This window comes from Pongo abelii, chromosome 5, assembly GCF_028885655.2.
Source record: "Pongo abelii isolate AG06213 chromosome 5, NHGRI_mPonAbe1-v2.0_pri, whole genome shotgun sequence".
Classification (NCBI taxonomy): domain Eukaryota; kingdom Metazoa; phylum Chordata; class Mammalia; order Primates; family Hominidae; genus Pongo; species Pongo abelii.
Genome location: NC_071990.2, coordinates 161,862,838 through 161,881,901, shown reverse-complemented (window position 1 = coordinate 161,881,901; position 19,064 = coordinate 161,862,838). Strand labels below are relative to the sequence as shown.

The window sequence follows — 19,064 nt, the reverse complement described above, 5'->3', positions numbered from 1 at the left end:
TCTAAACTTGGAGTGCTTATAAAGTAATAAAGTCACAGAAATTATCCCTTCTCTGCAAATTAAATTTTATTCCATTGATTCGAAATATTGGAACTTGAATGACTGCCTTACCTTCTGTGTGTGCGTGTGTGAGAAGTTGAGAGTTTTTTCTGAACATCTAGCTTCCCTCCCTAGTGAATGAGAATGATTCTCCCACCGGCTCTCTGAGCAGTGGTCACGGGCTCCTCGGGGATGGGTTACTTGGCCTTTCTCCCTAGAGAACTACGCACTCAATACCTTTCACAGTTTACATTTTGAGTCAGTCCCCTTGGCCTGGTGGCCATGACAATGGAATTGTTTGGCCTGGCTATTTTAGACTCTGGGCTCAGAACTGCCAAATATAGAAGGTTTTCTCTTTAATATGCCTTCATCTCCCGTACTCAGTCCAAGTAACTTTTTACCAATGAGAGTCTCAGACATGGCCTCTTAATAAAGGATTAGTCAGGAAAGAGTGAATCAAGGCCATCCTGGTGTCTTCTGGCTTTACTGAAGGGCTCAGAGCACTGTTCATGTATAAGATGAGATTAGGGAGCTGGGGTATTTCCTAGAAACTACTGGTATGATGACATAAGGAGAAGAAACAATGTATACAGAGGAAAAAGTTTAAGGTAACATATGGAATTTCTAACAAACTAGAATTTCTTGGAACTTTAAGTAAAGTGGTTACTTTTACAATTAACATAATCTTCATTTAAAACTAAGTCTTCCAAGATACAGAAGGCAATAAGTACAGGCAAAGATACTCAACATTATTAGTAATTAGGAAAAGTAAAGTCACAATAATACCATTACCTACCAAAATGACTTTTAGAAAGCTGACAACACCAGGCCAGGTGCGGTGGCTCATGCCTGTAATCCCAACACTTTGGGAGGCCAAAGTGGGCAGATCATCTGAGGTCAGGAGTTCAAGACCAGCGTGGCTAACATGGTGAAACCCTGTCTCTACTAAAAGTACAAAAAATTAGCCCGGCGCAGTGGTGCATGCCTGTAGTCCCAGCTACTCAAAAGGCTGAGTCAAGAGAATCGTTTGAACCTGGGAGGCAGAGGTTGCAGTGAGCCGAGATCACGCCACTGCACTCCAGCCTGGGCAACAAGAATGAAACTCCATCTCAAAAAAAAAAAAAAAAAGCTGACAACACCAAACACTGATGAGAATGTGGAATGACAGGATTCCTCAAACATGGCTGGTGGGAATGCAAGATGGCACAGCCACTTCGGAAAATGGTCTGACAGTTTCTCATAGAATTAAACACACACTTACCATATGACCTAACAATCCCACTCTTGAGTTTTTAAGCCAACGTAAATGAAAACATGTATCCACCCAAAGGCCTGTACCCAAATGTCTATAGCATCTGCATCAGAATCACTCTGAAGGAAGCAGTCCAAATGTCCCTCAAGTGGTGAATAGCTAAACAGTGTATGAATTGTGGCACACTGACATTCACACGCTGGAGTACTATGCAGCAACAACAAGCAAAACACTGATACATCCAACAAGTGGGTGAGTTTCATCATGCTAAGTGAAGGAAGCCAAACACAAAAGGTGAGATGCCCTATTATTTCATTTACAGCTCATTCTGGAAAAGCGAAAACTGCATGGTCTGGAGGTGAGAAGAAAAGGGGATTGACTGCAAAGAGACACGAAGAACCTTTTGGGGGTGATGGAAATAGTCTCTATTTCAATCATGGCAGTGGCTAAATGACTATATATACATGTGTGTGTGAGTGTGTGTGAGTGTGTGTGTGTGTGAGTGTGTGTGTGTGAGTGTGTGTGTGTGTGTGTCATCAAACTAATCTAACTGCATGTTAGAAGCAGTGAATTTTACTCTGTCAATTATACCTCAATAAACTTGATTTTTTTAAAAAAATAAGTTCTTCAGCACCAAAAGAAAAAGCAACAAAAGTAAAAAGAGATAAATTAGACTACATTACAATCAAAAACTTCTGTGCATCAAAGGTCACAATCAACAGAATGAAAAGGTAACCTATGGAATGGGCTGAAATATTTGCAGATTATGTACCTGATAAAGGGTTAATCTCCAGATTATATAAACCATTGCTACAACTCAACAACAACAAAACCAGTTCAAAAATGGGGAAAGGACTTGAGTAGACATTTCTCCAAAGAAAATACACAAATAGCAAACAAGCACATGAAAAGTTGATCAACATAATTAATCATCAGAGAAATCAAAACCACAATGAGATAACACTTCAAACCCATTAGGATGGCTACTATCAAAAAGACAAACAGAAATTAACAAGTGTTGGCAAGGATGTGGAGGAACTGGAACCCTTGTGAACTGTTGGTGGGAATGTAAAATAGTGCAGCCATTATGGAAAAAAAACATGGCAGTTCCTTCAAAAAACTAATAATAGAATTACATTATGATCCAGTAATTCCACTTCTGCATATTCCACCCCAAAGAATTGAAAGGTATCTTGAAGAGATATTTGTACATTCATGTCCATAGCAGTATTAATCACAATAGCCAAGAAGTGGAGCATCCCAAGTGTCCATTGACAGATGAATGGATAAACAAAATGTGGTATATATGTACAATGGAATATTACTCAGCCTTTAAAAAGAAGAAAATTTTGGCACATGCTACAACATACATGAACCTTGAGGCCGTTACACTAAGTGATCTAAGCCAGTCATACAAAGACAAATACTACATGATTCCACTTATATGAGGTACCTAAAGTAACCAAACTCATAGAAACAGAAAGTAGACAGGCGGTTGTCAGGCGCTGGAGGGTGGAGAGTATGGGGAGTTACTGTTTAATGAGTACAGAGTCTCTGTTTTGCAAGATGAAGAGTTCTGGAGCTTGGTTGTGTGAAGGTACTTAACACTACTGAACTGTACGCTTAAAAGTGGCTAAGATGGTAAATTTCACATTATGTATATTTTTCCACAATTTTGAAAAGTTCCCCAGTTTACAGAACTGTAATGTGCCATAATGGAAAAACCACAGGGTTCCAGGTCAGGGAGATGTGGTCCTTGCCCCAGCCCTGCTTCTTTCTAGCTGTCTGACCCCTGCAACGCTTCTTTCCCTTTCTAAATCACAGCTTCCTCATACGTAAAATGGGGATGATCATACCCAAGAACAAATTTAAGGGAATCACACGTATGGAAATACACGCGTGTCACTATACAAATGTCAGCTGTTTAAGAAAATGATGCCCAGAAGTGTCGATGAAATGGCTGATGTTTATACAATCAATTAGTGCCAAGGACAGGGCTACAACACAGGTTTCCCAAGTCCCTGTCCAGTACTCACTTCTCTACACCTTTTGTTCTGGTACTTGTTGTATGTACAGAACAACTTTGACCCCATCCGTCAGCTCACAGGGTCCCTTTCACATTCTCTGCTATAATTATGGGTTGACCCTCTCTTGATGCTTAACCGCATCTCTCTGAACATGATTTCTTAACAATGTCACTCAATGTCCAAACTGAGCAATGCTTGGGGGTATCTTGAGGAAGCACCTTGGAGATGTTGGTTCCCACTGAGCTGGTGGGTTCACAGCCATTTCACTAGCTACCCCTGTTCCATGCACTCACCTGACGAATGTGGGGTATAGCTCAGCATTCACCAGGCAGATCATTTGTATTGTAATGGTGATTCCCATTCGGCCAACACACATGATTATGAGGTTTAACCAGTGCAGGTCTGGAAAGGAAGTACAAAGAGGGTGTGGGTGGTGGATGGGGGCTTCGTTCCCTGAGTTACTGCGAGAGGCCACGGTGGGTCATGCTTGGACTATTAGAGCTGGTGGGGCCTGGAAGTTTGTCTTATCTAACTTTTTCATTTTTAGATAAGTAAACTGAGTCTCAAGAGATTTGCAGAGTTGATGATGACATATTCAAGAAGACTCCATTGTGCAGGGGAAAGAATGGGCTTTTTGAATTTCAGCTTGGTTTCCTGGGCTGTAAAATGGGAATAATGACACCCAGCTTATAGATCGTCATGAGACTTAGAGCTGATGTATGTCAAATGCCCACTGTGACCACAGAATTTTAAAGTTGGCTTTTTATTTATTATATGATAGTATCCATTGCTAGTTCAGTGCCTGAAACACAGAAAGTACTCAATAAACATAATCCCTCTAGTAGTAGTTCCCAAACTAACAAAACAGATTTCTAATCCTCAATTTAATATTTGTTTCCAATACAGTTTTAACCAAAACACCTTTCATAATAGTCTCAGAGGCTGAGAATTAGGGAAGTGAGCCCTTGTTTCATGCTGGCAGGCTGCTATGGGGTTCTTGACCACCTGAAGGCCCAGAAAGCCCTCTCCCTATTGAGAATGATCAAAGAATTTGGCTTCATTGGAAAGAAGCTCAGATCCTTAATAACCACCATCATCTGCTCTGCATGGGTTACCCCCAGCACTGAAATGCAAGGGACCCTGTGACACACCAGCTCACTATAAAGGCCTCTGGGGTCACAGACACAACATCAGCTTGACCCTTGTCCCCAGATACTGGCTATTTATGGAAGTCTTGCTTCATTTCACTCAGCCAGTGTAAGGATCCAAATGAGAGTGCCCCTCACCCATCTCATGGGTGCAACACAGTCTCTCTGCCTCCTGCAGCTCTCAGCCCTGATACAGAAGCCAAGCTGAGCCTTCCGTTAAGGACCACACCTCATCTAGCTTCTAAAAGATAAAAGGCAAGGAGTTCACTCCACAGTGCCTCCAGGGAGGTCCTCGTTCACAGGTCTTTAGCCTGGTGATGCTTGACCAGAGGTGAACAGCATCCCAGGCCTCAGAGAACTAACCATGTCTCCACTCTGCACCACCAGGGCCACTCATCACAGCAGGCAGAGGGACCCAGTTCGGACTGAAGTTGGGTCAAGTCCACCTCTGCTCAAAGCCACCAGTGGTTTCCTACCACTCTTGGGATAAAGTCCACAGCGTCCCCATGAGCTTGCCTGACCCTTGTCCCCAGATCCTGAGCAGTCCCTCCAATGCCACACTCTTCTCACCCCAAGGGCCTTGCACATGTCAGAAAACTCTCCCCAGATTTTTACATGGCTCTTCCCACTTCATTTAGGCCTCTTCAGGCCTCCTGTGCCCATTGTAGAAAGCACTGACATCCTTCTCTTTTCCATCTGGAATGTCAGCTCCATGGAGCAGGAACTCTCTCTGTTTTGCTCATGGTTGAGATCTTAGGACCTAGATACCTGCCAGCCATATAGAAGGCCTGGAGATATTTCCTGCTGGATGAATGAATGACTGTCCTAAAATGTGATGAGGACTAAGACAGAGGGACGGGGGGAGGACAGGAGCTGGGAGGAGGGGGCTGGGGAGGAGACGATGCCTGGGCTCTGTCTAGATGACAACTGAATGGACTTAGCCCTCGATGGCCCTCCTTCTTGGCACTCAGTGCTGCTAACTTTTTAAAAGTCTGCCCATCCATCACGTATTACCTAGGATTCCAGAAACAGAGAGATTGGGAAGAAAGTGGGCAAAATCTATTTCAGACCCATGCTGCCCCTTTTCCTGCGTTCTCCATTCTTTCTCCATGAAAAAAGGGAAAAGAAAACCGAGCTTTCTTTCCCCAGCCCTTTCTCTTTCCAGCCTGATCTACACAGCCTAGTTCTTGGGCATACAGATTTCACAGAACAGTCTCTACAATACCCTGCATGAAAGCCTGCCAAAATGACTCACTAAACCAACAAGTGCAGAGCACATGCAATAAAAACTGAGAAAAGAGCAAATCTGCCCTTGTATTTATTTTACAACATATCCAAGAGCAATGAATGTGAAAGGCAATTTATGTACTCAAATTAAAACTAACTGAAGTTAATCTGCTTTAGGTTTAAATGTAGCTTGGTTTATCTTTGATTGTAAGAATTATAGACTAAAGTATACATCCACCAAAATGGCCACTCTTAAAAAGATGAGCCATATCAAGTGTTGGGAGGATCTGGAATAATCGGAGCTCCCATGTGTTCCTGGGAGGAGAACAAAATGGTCTTACCACTTTGGAAAGCTGTTTGGCAGTGTCTGCTAGAGCTAAACATATGCCTCCCTGGGACCCAGCAAGTGTGCTCACAGACCTGTACCCAAGGGAAATGAAAGCATGTGCCCGCCCAAAGATACGTGCAAGGATGATTTTAGTCCCAATAAGTGGCAAACATTGGAAGCAACACAAGTGACAATCAACAGCGGAAGGGATGCAGAGTGTCATATTTATACAATGGAATGCTACACAATAATTTTGTTTGAAGTACCAACTACACTCTCATGTGACAACATAGGTGGATCCCATAGGTGCAGTGATGAATGGCTCATGCCTACAATCCCAACACTTTGAAAGGCTGAGGTGGGAGGATTGCTTGAGCCCAGGAGTTTGAGACCAGCTTGGGCAACATAGTAAGACCCCATCTCTACAAAAAATAAAAACATTAACCGGGCATGGTGGCTCACGCCTGTAGTCCCAGCTACTGAGGAGGCTGAGGCGGGAGGATCCCTTGAGCCCAAGAGTTCAAGGTTTCAGTGAGCTGTGATTGCACCACTGAACTCCAGCCTGAATAACAGAGCAAGATTGTCTCAAAACACAACAACAACAGTAACAAAAATAGTATATTTGGTATGGTGCCATCTATATGAAGCTCAAGAACAGACACAATCTGTGGTGACAAAGGGCAGAGTAGTGGTGACCTTGGAGGGGTGGCAGGGGTTGTTGTGAAGGAGCATGAGGGAGGCTTTGGAGAAGTTGGAAAGGTTCCCCATCTTTATGTGGATCATGCTGCCTGGGTGTACACATTTTTACAAACTCATGGAGTCATGCACTTATAGTTTGCTGATTCTATGTATGTTAAAACTCAATTTAAATTTTTTTCTGCTGTTTTTTGGGGTTTTTTTCGGGGGGAGGGGTGGGGAGATGGAGTTGCACTCTGTTTTCCAAGCTGGAGTGTGCGATCTCAGCTCACTGCAGCCTCTGCCTCCTGGGTTCAAGCAGCCTCCCAAGTGGCTGGGATCACAGGCGCCTGCCACCAAGCCAGGCTAATTTTGTATTTTTAGGAGAGATGGGGTTTCACCATGTTGGCCAGGCTGGTCTTGAACTCCTGACCTCAGGTGATCCACCTGCCTCGGCCTCTCAAAGTACTGGGATTACAGGCATGAGCCACTGTGCACGGCCCCTCAATTTAAAATCTAAAAAAACTCTGTAGACGAAGGTAGCACCTCATCTTTGTTCTCATTCCAGAGGCTTATCAAAGAGTTACAACACTTTCCCCACACTTCGATTGCCTGGGAAATGATGAAAGCAGACAACTCACCAGGTGAGATAAAAATCATGAAGAGGCAGGCTGCCCCCGCCAACAGATTTGACACGGCTGTGGGGTAGATGCGGCCCACGCGGTCAATGGTGATGAGGGTTATGAAGGCCCCCGGGAATTCGACCAGAGCGGAGTAAAGGAAATCCAGGTAGAGGTTCCCGCTGGTGGCGCCCATGTGCAGGATGAGCCCCTGATAGAGAACAGAGGCGGTGAACCTGAGCCAAGAGGAGGTTTCAAGTCAAAGGCGTGAGTTAGAGACTGATTAAAAAAAAAAAAAAAAAAAAAAAAAAAGCCCCTTGCAGATGGAGAAGAGCATGAATCACTGGGTTTAGAATGCCGTAGAGCAATATGAGAAGAAGGGAGTAAAAATGAGAAAGCATGTCCTAGAAGGGCCCCAATGATACATTTTTTTCATGATCGATGTGACAGTATGACTCGTAGGATATGCCCCCAAGTCTCCTGGAGATTGCATGTGATGATGGCTACTGTTCACTGCAGAGTTAAATGTCTGGTTCTGCACCGAGCCCTGCACGTGCGTAACCTCATCTGACACCCCAACAGGCCTACGAGGAGGTGGGCAGGACAGGGCAGGAAATAAGGGGGCAGGTGTCGGACTGCTTTATGAGCTGTGTCACCTTGAGGAAGTTAACTAACCTCTCTGGGCCTCAGTTCCCTCGTCTGTAAATGGGATCGTAATAGTACCTCCCACATCTGTTTGCCTTGAGTACTCACTGAGTTAGTGTACAGAAGTGCCAATTATAGTTCCCAGCACACAGTATGCACTCAGGGCACTCAGAAGACTCAGGGCACAACAGACAGAGGCATGGGCCAGGTCTTTCCAACCGCACCATGGCATTCCCGGCCCATTACTGTGCTGTCCTTAGTGGGTGCTATTGATTCACCTATGCTCTTCCATTCACTGCACACCCCCTCCGTCCATATTTGAGAAAATGTAGCAACATTACAGCGTATGGCACACAGACCCGAGGCCTAGCTAAATCACTCTCACCTGAGCCAAAATGTAGGGTGCCTCATGTGTCACTTTGGGGGAAAAATATCATTTGGAAGCTAGAAAGCTTTTACAGTCATATTTACATTCTGAGAAGAGATTTGGGTCAATAAGAAATTACTGTCTCATCCCAGCATGCAAATTGCCTATCAGCTCCAAAACCGAGACGAAAATGCATGTTGCTAAGGAATGTATCCTTGTTTGATAAAATTTCGCCTAAAGAAGCATTGGGATGCTTTTGTTTCTAGTCCTAAATTATTCCTGATTGGACAAAGGGTCAAGAGAACAAGAAAGAAGGTGCTTGCCTGCAACTCAGGGAGTTGAGATTAGCCTGAGTGCCTCTGTACCATTTAGCCAGTTAAAGACAGCAGTCATATTACTGATAAAGAAACTGGTTTAAGAGAAAGAAACGTGTAACCTTGATTTTCCTGTCAACAAGCCAGTTAACAAATGTGCCGGGCTGCCACCTGTGGGCAGAGCCCATGAATTGCATGTGTGTATTAAAATAACAAAAAAAACCACATTGACATTGAACATTTCCTGCATGGATGCTGTACCCTCTTCTATGTCATTTACACATATAATCTCCTTAATCCTCCCAACACATCTATGAGATAGGTACTATCACTTCTCCCATTACTGAGGGGGAAACTGAGTCACGGAGCGATTAAGGCCCTTTGGAAGGTCACACAGCCAGGACATGGTGGACAGACCTTTCGAGTCTCAGTCATGACAACCAGCAGGACAGTAGAAAAGGGCGTCCAGGGGCCAAAGGCGTGAGGCCCTGTGGGCCGCAGAAAAGGATCTGGCTTTATTCTCAGTGATTAGGAAGCCAGCGGAGGGCAAACAGGGAGAGACAAGGTCTGTTGAGCTCTAAGGGATGCCTTTGCCTGCTTTATGGAGCATCGAGGGGCATGGGTAAAGCCAGCAGGCCACCCAGAAGGTGCCTACAGCAATGCAGGTAAGAGATGCTCCATGAAACAGCTGACATTTACACAAAGAATTAGTGCCAAGGACAGGGCTACTACAACCCCAGCAAGGGAACCCAGGGTGCCCACGATGGGAAGCAGCAGGTTCTGAAGGCATTTCCAAGCCAGCTGATAGAACTTGCCAGAGGACTGGACGTGGGGGTAACAGAACAGAAGAGTCAAAAACACTGCCTTGCGGGGAGTCTCGGAGCTGGGGAGGGGAGCTGAACAGCGTAGCAAAGCGGGCAGTTACTTCCACTGCAGAGGCCAGTCCCAGCCTCCACGCTGAGTCCAACACTGAGTATCCACCACGGAAACCCGCCAGGTACATGGGGCTATTTGCAAAGGTTCATGGGCCTAGCATGTGGCTGGGTACAGGACCCCAATGGCAAACTCGGAGACAGGGAGGGTGAAGGTTGAGGCAGGACAGGACACAGTGAACCTGGACAGATTCTGGGGCACAGTGTTTACTCATTCAACTTTCAGCAAATATTGATTTAGGGTCTGCAATATGCCAGGCACTGAATTACTACAAACTCTTTGTTCCAATAAAACCTCACATAGAAGAGCAAACAAGTGTGCCTGGGTAGCCGAGCTGCTCCCGCTGAGGGGGTGAGGCCCAGAGTGCAGTTGGGGGGCCCTCACTGTATGCTGAGGGGAAAGCCCTTGTGTGGAGGAGGTGAGCCAGCATCCTCCTAGGGAGCAGGGCAGGGGATTCCTGCTCATGACAGCAGCTGGGGGAGCATGCAGACCCCTGGAATGTGCAAAGCATGTGTGGGTGGGTCCATGTGGGTGTGCGTTTTCTAGTCAATAGGTAACAAATGCACAGAGATGCTCAAGTAGGGTCTCTAGGGTGTTTAGATATGAGGAATGGAACTTCCTCCTTGAAAGCTCCAGGAGCTCTCATCCACCTTCTGACGCTGTGTCAAGACTTGGCTATTCCCAGAAGATGAGATCATGTGGAATGGAGGCAGCCCCGATAACCCTTTATCCCATTTCTCTCATCCCATTGGTGATCTCCCATAGGTAACAAATGCTCCTTACTAAAATGAAGCCTTTTTCTTATTATTCAATCCCCAAAGGAGACATAAAAAGAGCTCTTTGACCACTCACAACTATATTAAAACTCTTTTTCCCTTTCTCTTTTTCCACCTGAGTATTCCACTGTCTCTAATCTATAGCCCAGTGTTTGGGTGAGCGTGCTGATTCTGCCTGGAGAAACGCACAGGAACACCCCTCACCACAGGTACATCAGGATGAAGGTGTGTTTCCTCAGGCGCGGCGTGCGGAACAGGTCTGCAAACGAAGGGCTCAGCTTTTCGGTGACATCCTCTTTGAGGGAGAGCATCTAGGAAGGAGGGAGAGCATCAGCCACACTCATGCCGTCATGAGCAGAGCCACCCGGGAGCCCCTGGGGAGGTGGGCCTTGCCACCACTGTGCTTCACACCCATGACAAGGGGCACAGTTCTGCTCCTTCCCCTGGCAGCCCCAGACGAATCTGCACCAGAACCCAGCCCCAGATTCAGTGATGTGAGATACCCCTTCCTAGATTTCACCTTTAAATCAGCAGGAGGCAACTTCCCATTCTTTTGAGCGATGTGGTCCATTATCTTTATTGCTTCAGTGTTTCTTTTTTGCGATAACAGCCACCGAGGGGACTCCGGCACACACCTGCGAACACCACTCATCACTATCTGGCATTTTCCCTGGTCTGACGTTCAGCCCTGAGCAGGGTGATGCTGTTGCTCAGTGCAGCCTGCCCTCCCCACATTGGGGCTGTAATCCCTCAAGAAGATGCGGACCTGGGGTCACTGTGCGCTAGCCCATGTGGCCCAGGTAACAGCTCTGTGGGTCACTCATACTCCTAGCGTCACCTAAGATTTATAGACCAAAAGGAAGCCATCACTTCCTATGTAGCCTTCCTTCTGTGCAGCAGGGGTCTCATCTCTCCTGGGGCAGCCTTTGTCCCCCATGGAAAACACTCACAGAGCAGACGCTCCATGTACATTACCCGATGACATCAGGATATGTCCAGGCAATACAAGGGCTGTTGAACACTTCTCAAAATATTTCCCAAACAAAATAAAATGTATTTACTGTCGTTTAAAATCAAATCAACACCATGCTGTCTATTTCAAAGGGGACGAGGAGGGTACAACTGAAAGACTGGGCCTCTCTGGCATAAGGGTCTTCTGAAAGCTGGCGAGCATTGACTGCCTCACTCTGCCTGAGCATGCAGACTTTGCCTTTCTGCTGGAGAGATCCCTGTTTCACACGGACGAGGCAGGGGGAGGGCAGGCTCCTCAGAACTCCCTGGCCATATGTGTACAACGCTTTCGTTTAGAGAGACTGGGTTAACTCTAGTGCCACCCACAGATGAGGTCTGCTCTCAGCAAAACTAAGACAAAAGGTGGAGGGATGAGAAATTCCTCTCTGTGGCCCTTTCTGCTACCCCCTCTTCCCTCCACCACAATAAAAACTGACCTGTGGAGTTCTTTGCCTTTCAAACCCTGCCAAGCACTCACAGCTAATATGATTAACCCCTTGTTTGGACTGAATCTGTTTCATAATAGCTCAGGGTACACAGTCCCCAGAGAACACTGCATTGAGCAGGCCTGTCGTTCCTTCATTCTGTCATTCATTCATTCAATCAAGATCAAATGTCTGCTCTATGGCTAGATGAGAGGCATTTCAGAGTCTTAATAATAATACCAATAGTACTATAAAAAGGAAGAAGTGGGAGAAGAGCAGAGATGACAGCAGAGAGGAAGAGAAGAGGGGGAAGAGGGAGAGGATCAAGAAGATAACAGAGCATCTGACTTCATGCCAGCACCCCTGGGACAGACTCTAGGGGACTCTCGGGAGTGGTAGCCATTGCAGTGGAATTGCCACCTGTGGAGCCTTTCCTACCACTGGATGCTGATACAGGTTTCCCAAGGCCACTGAGCAACCCTCAGACAGCTGCATCCTTCACCCGGGAGTGAGGCTCGGCCTGTGTTTCTGGAAGGTGCACATGCTGAGGCCCTGCGTTTTCCTGGATTTCTGTCCGACTCTTGGCATGGCTCACCTTTATCTGGGGGAACCGATCTAAAGAGGCTTTGTCTGAGGATAGCTCCACATGTAACCAGGGCCACCTGGTAATAACAGAACAACCTGAACAGTACAAGTGGCGGGAAGCGCTGGCTCCACGCAGCCCCATGTGATATGTGTGTGGGAAGCCCCGGGCTCCGCTCATCCCTATGCGTCATGCGTGTGGGAACCCCGGGACCAGTTCATCCCTATGCGTCATGCGTGTGGGAACCCCGGGACCAGCTCCTCCCTATGCGTCATGCGTGTGGGAAGTGCCGGGCTCCGCTCATCCCTATGCGTCATGCGTGTGGGAACCCCGGGACCAGCTCATCCCTATGCGTCATGCGTGTGGGAACCCCGGGACCAGCTCATCCCTATGCGTCATGCGTGTGGGAAGTGCCGGGCTCTGCGCAGCCCCTTGCGTTATGCATGTGGACACCATGGCCTTTGGAAGACGGCCTGTAGGCGCCCCCCACTCCAAGAGACTGGTCCCTCGAGAGGACAGCAAGTGCAGCCAGAAGGGTGGCCGGCGCCCCTTCCCCGCAGGCGAGAGGAAGGGCCTCACCAGTAGTAGAGCAGGAAGAGGAACGTAGGCAGGGAGACTGCCAGCTGCAGCCAGCGCCAGTGAGGCAGGGCGTAGGCCAGCCCGGTAAGCGCCACCAACCCCACCGTGAAGGCCATCTGGTACATGATCGCCACCGTTCTTCTGGAGCCCGAGCCAACAAATTCTGTGACTGAAACAGGAGGCGTGGACGTTATGCGGGTTCCTCACAGGAGCACAGGAGCCCGACGCCGTGCGTTCAGAAGCTCCACGCCCCAGTCCAGCTTGTCTCCCCGTGGGAAGCTCCCACCCGGCCTTGCCCAGCCCCACCTGCTCCCAGGCTTCTCTCTTGTATGTCTCCCATTTCTCCTTCCCCCAAAACACAGCCACGCTCAAGCCTCCCCTTCTCTCTGGGGCCCCGGACCCATCAAACCAAGGCCCCGGAGACCCACCAGGCTGCTTGGCTCTCTGGCTTTTCCCTGACCGTCGGTTTCTGCGTCTGCTCCTTTACTATCTGCACTCCACTCTGCCTGCTTCAGGACTCAGTCCACTGGCCTCACCTCCCCAACGCCTTCCTCCAGAAGCTCCCGACTCAGCTGGAATATTTATCAGGACCCCAGGGGTGTTCATTCATTTAGCAAATATCTTTGAGTGTCTCCTGGGAACCTGGCACTGTTCAGGGTGTCTGGGGTACATCGTGAGCACAGGAGGTAGAGTCCTGCCCTTGGAGGCCTCATTTGGCAGACGCTCCACATCACAGATAAGAGAACGCAGTCCTATGTTAGAGCGTGATACGTGTTAGGGGAACAAAAATGAAAAGGGGAAAAGGAAGTAAGGGGTGTCGTGGATGGAGGGGCTGCGGGTGGTGTTGGAGCGTGGATGTGGCCCCGGGTCAGACCCCCTAACCATGTGTGGGACGGTGCCTAGCAACAGAGGCTGTCACAGGCTCCACACGCATAGGGCTGAGCCAGCTCAGCTTCACCAAGCTGCTCATGGCTTCTCAAGGCGGGAACATGGATCCTCTTGACCCTAGTGAATGAGTCCTCAGAATGCCGAGTGATAGCACCTTGTTTTCAAAGATGATAAGACACGGCTATTTCTTTTTTCTGCCCCACAAATGAGTAAAAGTGTGGCTCATCCTCACTGCTGTCTGCCGTGCCCTGGCCTGGGGAAGTACAGACGACTCTTAGGCTGCATTCCTCCCGGAAAGGAAATATTCTTAACCTTAGTAGAATATTTGAAAGGGAAAAAAAGGCTGATATGTAAAACTCCTCATGTTGGTTTATACTTCAACTTTTTCAAAATCCTGATTTTCACAATCCTTATTTTATTTGCTCCTGTTTTCTTTCCTAATTCTTGGGTGCCATTCAAGCTCGTCAAGTTTGCTGTATTTATTTTAAGGAATTGCTGGTTCTTTCTTATGTAAAATGCTAGAATATTCTCTCACTTATCTCCTCTTCTGCACCCCCTCCTGACTGCTGTGAGCACATCAGCATGGGGTCTTTTTGTTCCCCAAATAGATTCGTTGATTAATAGATCACTAATCTACGTGATAATTTAAGTGTCTCAGACACAAAAAGAGAGGAGGCCATTCTAGTCCCTGTCCGGCCCTAGTCACATAACAACAGGGAACTGGTGCCCCGCAAGCTCCCTGACCCCACAAACAACCCCCACCCACGTTAGGCCCATCCCATTCTATCCCGAGACCCGGCCTCAGCCCAATGATAGTTACTTAGGGTGTAGCCGGCCATCCAGTTGCCCTTGCTGACCAGGCCCTGCAGCAGGCGGAACAGTAGCATGGACACGTAGTTGGGCGCGAAGGCCAAGAGCACGCCCGACACGGCATTGACCAGCACGGTGCCCAGGAGACACAGCTTACGGCCAAACCTTCAGAGACAAGGAGACATGGAGGGCAGGTGGGAGAGGTTGAAATCTGGGGTCAGACATGCATGGTGGGATGCCAAGGGTCAAAGTCGGAGGCCACCGCACCACTGTCCTGGGAAACTGCAGGGTCTATCAGGAGAGCAGTGCCCAGTGCACCACCCAGCCTGCTCATCTGTCCCAACAAGCTCCGCAGCCCTTCCGGGTCTGAAGAGGAGTCTGAGCGCTCCCAGCAGCATCACAGCTCAGCCGGGCAGTGCTCGCAGCCCCTCTCCAGTTCTCACACCTATACCCTCACCTTATCTTCATATTTAGCAGATGGCATCATTATTATCGCCACTGGTCAGGCTGCGCCCAAACCAGGCTTCCTTCCTCCCATAGTCTTATCAACCATCATGGAAGCTTTTCAGTGCCATATTCAGCTCTGATAGTGTAGCCATACAGGGCTGTTTCTCTTCTCCTTTTTCCGGGAATGAAATGGGCAAATTACTCACTAGGATTGCACTGTTCTCACCCAATCTTTTTGACCACACCCCACGTTCTCCAAGAGCCAAGGAAAGAAGCCAAGGGCAGACCATGCGGTGTGCCCGCCCACCCACGCTCCCTACCCGCCTGACGACCCCGTCCCCTCTGCCACCCCCATCTGCCTCCACTAGGCCACTTCACTTGTCCACCTTGTGTCCCCTGGCCTCAGACCTCTACCCCGCCTCAGGACGGCCCCAAACCAGCCAGTAAACCCTCGCCCTTTGTGAAAACATAGGAACTTCTGCCAGAACCCATGTCTTCTAACCAGGGATGCTCAGCCCCAGCGGCGGCACCTGGCTTCGTCCGCTCTCCCTGTCTCCTGCAGCGGCATCTGGGTCTGTCTCCTCTCCCTGTCTCCTGGGGCAGGGCCTGGCTCTGTCCTCTCTCCCTGTCTCCTGCAGCGGCACCTGGCTCTGTCCCCTCTCCATGTCTCCTGGGGCAGTGCCTGGCTATGTTCTCCTCTCCCTGTCTCCTTGGGCAGTGCCTGGCTCTGTCCTCTCTCCCTGTCTCCTGCAGTGGTACCTGGCTCCATCCCCTCTCCCTGTTTCCTGCAGCAGCACCTGGCTCTGTCCCCTCTCCCTGTCTCCTGCAGTGGCGCCTGGCTCTGTCCCCTCTCCATGTCTCCTGTGGTGGCACCTGTCTCTCTGTCCCCTCTCCCTGTCTCCTGTGGCAGCACCTGGCTCTCTGTCCCTTCTCTCTGTCTCCACCTCTGAGCTGGGCCCCAGACCCCCAGCCAGGCCTGGGTTCCCTGGCCCCTCTCTTCTTCCTGCATCCCTGACTCCCTCCCCTATCAGCGTCCTCATCCTGGACCCTCCCCACACTCTTTTAAAGAGTTGTTCACACAACTCCACTCTCCTGCCTTCTGGTTTTCTCCAACTACCCTGTCCTGGGTGCCGGGTCCCCCACAGCAGATTCTGACCACTCCTCCTCGGGGTCTCCTGGTGCATTTCCACAAGCGCCCTGGAGAACAGTTGTCCTTCGATCTCGCTGCCATTTTTCCTGTCTCCTTTTCCAGGGCACTTTCCCTGCCTACCTTTCTGCATTGCAGTTCTCTCTCGACACCCTCTTCCAACACATCCTGATATGCTGTACGGCCTTAAATACCAACTACTGGTGACAAACCCCTGATATTGAACTCCAGCCCAGATCCCTTTCCAGAGCTCACTCACATACCCAAGTGGCTCCTTGGCATCTCTTCGTAGATGTCTCAGGCCATGCAACTCATCTCCAAACCTAACATCTCTAAGAGCCCTAGTTTCCTCCATAACCTCTCCCCTATCAACCGCTGCAACAAAATCCCGTCCTAACCCTCTGCCTCCCATCTCAAAATGGCCTCACGACCAGGCACCTGCTGGAAGCATCAGTCTTGGCTGTGTCCCCCCTTTCTCTCAGCCCACCAACTGTACAATCTGTATGCAGCTTGGACTCTGAAACACACCTCAAATCTCTCCACCGCTCCCCTGGCAGCCCCACAGTAGCCCAAAGCAGGGGCCACTGTGTCTTGTCTCCAGCAGCTTCTGCAGTTAATTCCAACTGGTCATGTTCTCCACCACTGTCCCTTAGAATCTGTTCTCATGGCATTCAGAGGAGGCTTACCTGGACTGGCCTTTACATACCTGTCTGCAAAGTAGCCAACACCCAGAGAGCCAAAGAAGAAGCCAGCATTCAAACAGGACTGAAAGAGGTCCAGCTTCCAGGAGTCAGCACACACCAGGTTGAACTGCCAGTCACACCACGGCAGGAGGAGGACCAAAAGCACAGAACCATGTGTGAGTCAGGACTACACCCTTCCATCTTCTCTTCAGCAAAACAAATGCATTTCATCAAACTCGGTATCCCTGGGCTGTTTCACAGAGTTTTCTCCTACTACATTTTCATAAGACAAATTCAAAGTGTCTGACGAATCACTCAGCAAATATCAAATGCGACTGACCCTTGAACAACATGGGTTTGAACTGCACGGGTCCACTTATAGATTTTTTTTTCAATAAAAGTTACACCGAGTGTGCCTGTCTCTCCTTCTACCTCTTCCACCTTTTCTGCCTCTGCCCTCCAGGACAGCAAGACCAAGCCCTCTTTTCTTCCTCCTCCTTAGCCAACTCCACATGAGGACGATAAGGGTGAAAACCTTGATGACGATTCACTTCCACATCGTGATGTTTTTCCACTTCCTTATGTTTTTCTTAACATTATCTTTTCTCTAGCTTACTTTATTGTAATAATACAGTGTATAATAGATATAACATACAAAATATGTGTTCACTGGCTGTTTATGTGATTGGCAAAGCTTCCTTCCAGTCAATAGCAAGCTATTAGTTGTTAAGTTTCTTGAGATACACTGTGCCTTAGGGTCACATGTGGGTGGGACCAAGGGTTAGGAGGACATCAGAGGCTCCCATGCACCAAAAGCCAGGGGAGGGAAGATATCAAGGTGGAGGGAACAGAGGAAAAGACAGGCGTGGGTTGCTGGGAAGGACTTGTTTTGTTTGGGTGTTTGGAGAAGGCAGATGTTCCCTGCGTTTAGAGGCCTTGGGGAAGAAAACCAGGAGTGGAGGGACATCCAAGGGTCCTACCTCCCATAGCACAGAGCATGGTGATGCTGGCACATGCCTAGACATGGTAGAGGCTGGAGGGCAGAAGAATGGCCCCTTCCTCTTTAGAGTTGAGACAGGCAGAAAGAGTGGACTCTGGGGAGAACATAGGGTGTTGGGTGGGGGCCTCTCGACCCCTTCTATTCCTGGCACAGCCCCTCCTGGGTGGTGGACACATCCTTCCTTCCTGCCCCGGTCCCTTTGCACTGCTCTGTCCGCATCAAGTCCACGGCTCCCCTAACCAGAACACTGTTGAGTGTGATGGCAGCGAGTCACTTCACAGCCCTGGGTCTCAGTTTCCCTGTCTGAAATGTGTGTTGTACCCATTCCATCACACCCATAGGGCTGCTGTGTGCATTGGAGGGGAGAAATCACATGCAAATAGCTTTAATAAATAATAAAACCTTTTATTTTAGAAACAGGTTTTATTACCCCTACTTCCAACCCTCGAATCTCTAAAGTTGCCAGTTTGAGCCATGCCATGCCCCAATCCTGGGGTCAAACATTCAGAACTGGCTTTGTGCAGTGGCTTATGCCTTAATCCCAGCACTTTGGGAGTCTGAGGCAGGAAGATTGCCTGAGCCCAGGAGCTTGAGACCAGGCTTGGGCAACAGAGTGAGGCCTCACCTCTACAAAATATCAAAAAATTAGTCAGACATGGTACCATGTGCCTGTAGTCCCAGCTACTTGGGACACTGAGTTGGGAAGATCAATTGAGCCCAGAAGGTTGAGGCTGCAGTGAGCTGTGTTCAAGCCACTGCACTCTAGTCTGGATGACAGTATGACACCCTGTCTCAAAAACCAAACAACATTCAAAGCCTCGAGGACTCTGAACTCAGCCAGCCTGGGTTCTGTCTGATGGACTGCCTAGTTCCTTGACATGAGCATTTTTTTTTCGTGAAATATAGGTTAAACTCTGTGTTACCACTTGAATTTCAGAAACAAGTACAAGCCTCTCCTAGTAACTGCCTTCTGCCCAGACCCCAGTGTCTGCCCCTATGATGGTACAGCTCTGGGGCATGCGACAAGCTACTGCTCAGTGTCACTCTCATGTTTTCTGCCAATCCCAATGTTGATTTCCTCTGAAATTCAGCTTAAAACACAACTTCTCCATGGAGCGCCTCCCAGGTCACCCACCCGAT

At 48.6% G+C, this 19,064-nt stretch overlaps 1 protein-coding gene across 2 annotated transcripts in view; it reads right to left on the bottom strand.

Moving 5' to 3' along the window:
* SLC22A1 (solute carrier family 22 member 1) overlaps nt 1-19,064 on the bottom strand; it is a 43,474-nt gene that overhangs the window by 11,392 nt on the left and 13,018 nt on the right. For both annotated transcript variants that reach the window (XM_002817545.5, XM_002817546.5), the window contains exons 2-8: nt 16,948-17,051; nt 14,658-14,812; nt 12,950-13,118; nt 10,872-10,986; nt 10,556-10,662; nt 7,338-7,552; nt 3,612-3,720 (exon numbers count right to left, since the gene is read on the bottom strand). In XM_002817545.5, coding sequence (XP_002817591.2) covers nt 3,612-3,720; nt 7,338-7,552; nt 10,556-10,662; nt 10,872-10,986; nt 12,950-13,118; nt 14,658-14,812; nt 16,948-17,051 — 974 coding nt within the window. The remainder of the gene's footprint in view (nt 1-3,611; nt 3,721-7,337; nt 7,553-10,555; nt 10,663-10,871; nt 10,987-12,949; nt 13,119-14,657; nt 14,813-16,947; nt 17,052-19,064) is intronic.